The sequence below is a fragment of the Oryzias melastigma genome, linkage group LG9, assembly GCF_002922805.2.
Source record: "Oryzias melastigma strain HK-1 linkage group LG9, ASM292280v2, whole genome shotgun sequence".
Classification (NCBI taxonomy): domain Eukaryota; kingdom Metazoa; phylum Chordata; class Actinopteri; order Beloniformes; family Adrianichthyidae; genus Oryzias; species Oryzias melastigma.
The window spans coordinates 224,352-230,640 of record NC_050520.1 but is presented as its reverse complement, the minus strand read 5'-3'; the positions used below and the strand labels follow the sequence as shown (position 1 = coordinate 230,640).

At 43.2% G+C, this 6,289-nt stretch overlaps 2 protein-coding genes across 2 annotated transcripts in view; one reads left to right on the top strand and one right to left on the bottom strand.

Annotated features, from left to right (window-relative positions):
* The window catches only part of si:dkey-220o5.5 (actin filament-associated protein 1-like 2), a 26,357-nt gene extending 23,433 nt beyond the window's left edge, over window positions 1–2,924 (bottom strand). Inside the window, exon 1 of the mRNA XM_024265305.2 lies at window positions 2,831–2,924. Within this exon, the coding sequence (XP_024121073.1) occupies window positions 2,831–2,846 (16 nt within the window). The 5' untranslated portion in view covers window positions 2,847–2,924. The remainder of the gene's footprint in view (window positions 1–2,830) is intronic.
* A 2,508-nt stretch (window positions 2,925–5,432) lies between these two features.
* LOC112142073 (ras-related protein Rab-14) overlaps window positions 5,433–6,289 on the top strand; it is a 5,424-nt gene continuing 4,567 nt past the window's right edge. Inside the window, exons 1-2 of the mRNA XM_024265322.2 lie at window positions 5,433–5,599; window positions 5,830–5,886. Coding sequence (XP_024121090.1) covers window positions 5,835–5,886 — 52 coding nt within the window. The 5' untranslated portion in view covers window positions 5,433–5,599; window positions 5,830–5,834. The remainder of the gene's footprint in view (window positions 5,600–5,829; window positions 5,887–6,289) is intronic.

The window sequence follows — 6,289 nt, the reverse complement described above, 5'->3', positions numbered from 1 at the left end:
TTTAGAACCAGAAATACGTCAAGATTAGAGTCCATTATCAATGAGCTGGTAACATGCATGTAACATCAATGTAACATGCATGTAACATTTACGTAACATGTATGTAACATCAATGTAACATGCACGTAACATCAATGTAACATGTAACATCAATGTAACATGTAACATCAATGTAACATGCATGTAACATCAATGTTACATGCATGTAACATCAATGTAACATGTAACATCAATGTAACACGTAACATCAATGTAACATGTAACATGCATGTAACATCAATGTAACACGTAACATCAATGTAACACGTAACATCAATGTAACATGTAACATCAATGTAACATGTAACATGCATGTAACATCAATGTAACATCAATGTAACATCTATGTATATTTGTATCACCAATATAATTTAACTGTAGCATATCATAACGTAAAATATCTGTTATATAACTGGAATATATGAGTAAGATCTCAAATGGTGGCATGGTGGTGCAGTGGTTAGCGCTCTAGGTTCACAGCAACATGGTCCCAATTCAAGTCCCGGCTGGACCAGAACCAGAACCTCAAACTGGAACCTTTCTGTGTGGAGTTAGCATGTTCAATCTGTGCATATCTGGGTATTCTCCAGCTTCCTCCCACCGTCCAAAAATATTCTTCATAAGTTCATTAGTTACTCTAAAGTGTCTCTAGGTGTGAATGTGATTGATACTCTGTGACTGACCGGACACCTGTCCAGGTGTTTCCTGCCTTCATTAGGGTCCGGCACCCCCGTGACCCCAAAAGAGACAAAGTAGTTCAGAAAATAGATGGATGGATGGTTATGACATAAATGTACATAAATCATGTCTAAATCTGTCAAATCAGAGATAACAATCCTCCAAACCGCTTCAGTTCAATAAAACATCATTTCTTCAGTGTTTTTGCTGGACATGAACCTCAGAGTGAATTCCTCTCTGACTGAATGACTGCATTGAGAAGAGCCGGCCTTTGTTCCACAGACTGAGTCCTTTCAGTGTGGGAGGGGGTGGGAGCTGAAGGTTAAACGTTTCTGATTAACCCGTCTCTGCTGACGGTCAGAGCGTCTGCTTATCACTGTCCTGCTGCCTAAACGCCGCGCCGCACATGCCTCACACACCCACAGCGGCCGGACGGTGCCGCACGGAGAAGGAAAACATCAGCGCTTCGTGTTTGTGAACGCTGCTTATCTGAGCATCAGAATCACTTCCTGTTTCTGCCTTTGAAGCTGCAGGACACACACAGTCCTGTTTACATCATTTAGGAGGACATTACAGCAGCGGAAGCTCAAAGTTTTTCCATCACTGATTCAGAGACCTGTAGAGACGTCAGAACCATTGCCCTCAGCATGCTGAACTACACCCTTTCTGCAGTTTCATTCAAACATCAGAGTGAAACCTGCTGTTTGTTTCATTTCTGAAACCTTCACCAACAGGAATAGTCAAGCGGAGAACCGTCAGGTTTGTTCCTCAGGTTCATGTCTATCCACCACAACTAGAGCTGACTAACACTGAAAATGTTAATTAACTGTAATCCTGAGAAGAGAGGAATGCTGGGAAAAAGCTTCAGTGAAGCAGAGCAGCAGAAGAGAACCAAGACGAACAACTTTGATTGGTCAAAGGTCTACGATGAAACATGAAGCTTGTCAGAGGTTTACTAAGATATCTAACATGATAACTGAGCTGCTGAGGAGACGAGACAGAGATCTGCAGAAACTGAAGTTTATGAGAAACGTTCCCTCCAGAAACACCAAATATAAATCTATTATTTCAATCTAAACCTGAAGTAACTAAACAACGACCTCTTCCTCTGGATCGAGACGTTTCTGATTCATCAGAGATGAAAACCAACCCAAACACATCAGACACACGGACCGGACCAGAACCGTCTGAGCCCCGAGTCAGGGTTGTGGATCTGTTTGGACCTGCTGTGATTCTCAGAACCTCCCTGTGAGATTCTGAACAACAACGTGAACCGAACAAACTCCTTCAGAACAGCAGCTAGATTTCTCTGATCAAAGATCTAACCGGATTTTTACGGACAAACTTTCAATGAAGCCGGAAGCATCAGATTCACATGAAACTAGAAAGTTCACAGGATGGGGGGTGGGGGGTGGAAGACGTCGTCTCGCGTCTTCATCAGCCTCACAGATGTAGATAGAATTAGACTGGAAAGCTTCAGCTGCTGTTTGGAATCAACAACGTCCTTCGTTCAACTTTGGGTGTTTGAAGGGAAAAAAATTCCCCCCAAAGTGAAGCAGCTGATAACATCTGGACCTCCTTCCACTGGAACCACAAATGAGAACAATCTGGACTCAAAGCTCTGGGGAGGAACTGATGAGGAGCGATTATCTGAGCCACTGACATCCAGCAGCATCACTGAGCGGAGAAGACGCCATGGCGAGCTCAAATGACGCCAGAACTGACCACCAGTGGTCCCACTGACATTCTCTGATCTTTCACTGATCCGTCTCTGATCCTTCACTGATCCGTCACTGATCCGTTTCCGATCCGTCTCTGATCTGTCTCTGATCCGTCTCTGATCTGTCTCTCATCCAACACTGACCCGTCTCTGATCCATCAGATCTGATCCAGCTTCAGTCTTCTTTAAGATCAGCAGATACGTTTGCTGTCTTAATGGAGGACAAACATCCTGATGGGTTTAACCGGCACAGGATCATCTCAGAGGAAACTAAAGAACCAGTTCCACCACAAACCATCTCAACTAGACCTCAGACCAGCAGACCTCCTTCAGGACCTCCCAGAGTCCGGCAGAGCCCGAGTTCCCGACCCGTCCTCCTCAGAGGGTTCCTACCTTTCTGTCTGTCCATGTCTGCTCAGACGCTGCTGCTCATTCTGATTCTGCTGCTCCTCCTCAGCAGCTGCAGGTCTGACTGCAGAGCCCGCCCCCGAGAGCTCAGACCCCGCCCCCAACCACCTCATTATGTGGGAGGTTCAGAGAATCAGAGCAAGCCGGGCCAGCACAGAAGAACCTCCAGAGGACCGGCACCTGGGTCCACTCCCATCAGCACGTCTGTGTGGAGGTAGTACACAGAGTTCACAAAAACAACACGCCTGTACTGTAGTACTGTCTGAACCTACTGTAGTACCGCTGTCTGTACTCCAAAGAGTAGTGGTAGTTTAGTACTTGTACCTCGAGAGAAAGTATTAGTACATACGCATATTTGTGTCCCACTCGCTCCAGGTCCATCAGAGAACACTCTCCGGCCTCCGGCTTTTCTCAGAACCAGAACCAAATTTATAAAATCCAGTCTCAAATGAAAACAAAAGAATCGTCTGCAGAACCAGCTGAAAGCTGCTCTAATGTACATGCTAACACAACTGACACAAACACACAAACACAAAAACACACAAACACACAAACATACAAACATACAAACATACAAACATACAAACACACAAACATACAAACATACAAACATACAAACATACAAACATACAAGCACAAACACACAAACATACAAACATACAAACATACAAACACACAAACACAAACACACAAACATACAAACATACAAACACACAAACACACTCAGTTGTTTGTTTCTACTACAAAGTCATTTGTTCTTTATTAATCTTCTACTAAGACGTGAACTTTGGCCGCATGGAGGCGCCGTATCAGAACCAGACCCGGTTCTTTATGGAATAGAATAGAATAGAATAGAATAGAATAGAATAGAATAGAATAGAATAAAACAGTTATTGTCACATGTACAATGACATTTAAACATGCTCGCTGTCATCGCATCCTTCATTCTGCAGAGTTCAAGAATAAAGTAAAAGAAGTAAAAGAATGAGTTAGATATGTATAAATATTCATACCAGAAAACAGTCATAAAATAAGTAATAAGGACAAAGAATTCAGATTCTGTCAGTAAAGTCGTTTCCTTTCACAGCAGCACAGAGAATGAGATCAAATCTGTTCTGTTGGATTTGTCAGCCTGATGGCAGCTGATCAAACGGGATGGCCCGGGTGTGTAGTGTCTTTTATGATGTCCTGGGCTCTCTTGTGGCAGCAGGAGTGATGGAGATCCTCTAGTGAGGGAGCTTCTGGTCCAAACAAGAAGAAGAGCACCTTATTAGATCAGTAGGACAAGAACCAGCCGGAGAACGCTTCAGGAACCATCATCCTCTGACGCTGCTGTGGTGAAGAGTTCCTGATGCACCATGCGAAGGGTTCAATTCCATTTTATTCAGATATCCCAACATGACAATGAAATCAGTCAGAACAGCTGAACTCCAGGTCCTGATCAACCAGACCTGATGATGTCAGAACCTCAGACTGATTTCTTTGTTACTGTCCTCAATATTTTTACACAATTTGATCCTTTTACAAACTTCACAGGAACTTTAACCTTCCTTGTGTTTTAAGTGAACACAATCCAACCTAAAAACTTCAGAAGCTGGTTTTGAAAGTTTTTTCTCTCACAGATCTTCATCCAGTTTAGTTCCTGAACGCGACAAACCCTTAAAACCTCATCAAACTTCAGCTTTTGTCTAACATAACTGCTGTTTAGATCTTCCGTCTGCTGCTAACAGCGTCTAGAACTCTCACTCTTCACTCCGATTGCTTCTCTGTTCCCAGATTCTACTCTGGACTAGGAAAACAGACGTTTCTGCTCCGCTTTCCTGGAATAATATTCCAAACTCTGCGTCTATGTGACCAGAATCCAACCAACTGCTACAAAGCTTTCAGACAGTCACTCTAGACCTGAATGCACCGCTCTAGATTAACCTTAAAGTATTGTCATGCTGTTCTTTGTAATTGTATTTTATTGTAACTGTATTTTATTTCTACTTTATTGATTTTGTTGTAACTGTATTTTATTTCTACTTTATTATTTTTATTGTAACTGTATTTTATTTATACTTTATTATTTTTATTGTAACTGTATTTTATCTCTACGTTAATTTTTTTATTGTAACTGTATTTTATTTCTTCTTTATTGATTTTGTTGTAACTGTATTTTATTTCTACTTTAATGTTTTTATTGTAATTGTATTTTATTTCTACTTTAATGTTTTTATTGTAACTGTATTTTATTTCTACTTTAATGTTTTCGTTGTAACTGTATTTTATTTCTACTTTATTGATTTTGTTGTAACTGTATTTTATTTCTACTTTATTGATTTTATTGTAACTGTATTTTATTTCTACTTTATTGATTTTGTTGTAACTGTATTTTATTTCTACTTTATTATTTAAACTGTCTCCCTTGAAAAATAGATCAAATCTCAGCTGGATTTTCTGGTAAAATTAAGGTTAGATAAAACAACATAAAAATACTTCAAACTAAATAAAATTTTATTTTCTAAACCGACTCGTGTATAGGTTGCTGTTCCACTCTGCTCCATAGATATAATATAGAGAGGGTCTATGATATCTATGCTCTGCTCCACTCGGCGGCAGCAGTGACTGCGCTCTCGCGAGATTTCCTCTTTCAGGAGGGGAGGAGGATCGTTACTCCCGGCGGAGCGGCAGGTTTACGGTGAAAGTGCGGTGACTATCGGCCTGACCAGCACTTGTAGCGGGGGACGGGTCGGAACAGCGACCGGACTGAAGGTAAAGCTCCGGTTCGGTGACCGGGTCTGCGTCTCTGCTGCGTTTTCTTCCGGTTTTGGGCGGAAAACCGCCACGTTAAGCTGCAGGGCTAAAGGACGGCGGCTAACGCGGTCAGCTGACCGGCCAGAGGGCCACGCCCCCTAGAGAACCGAGCCCGGGGCGGGTCCGGATCCGGGTCGAGGACCAGCCGACTGTGAACCTGTTCCTGAGTGTCCGTTTGTTCTCCGCAGGGACGATGACGGCGGCTCCGTACAACTACTCCTTCATCTTCAAGTACATCATCATCGGTGAGTGCGCGCGCACACACGGAAGTGAGCTCCTGGTGTGTTTGCGGAAAGTGAGACTTTTCAGCTGCAGCTTTTCTCTCGTGATCCAGTTCCTCCATTAAACCCCGCGAGATCCGGTTCTGTCAGAGCGGAAGTATCTGTCTGGGTTTGAGGAAGTTCTGGAGTTCCTCTCACCTGGGTCAGAACCGTCCAATCAGGAACCTTTAAGTCCTTCACCCAGAACCGCATGTGGTTCTGATCCTGCCGCTTGAATGACAACGCATCCACCGCCCCACCCCACTACACTCCCACCTCCGTGTCCAAATGCTGGTTTGAGTCTGACTGTCCCGGGAAGGTCCTCGACTGGTTCCTCCTCGTGTTCCTCCTCGTGTTCCTCCTCGTGTTCCACCTTGTGTTCTTCGTC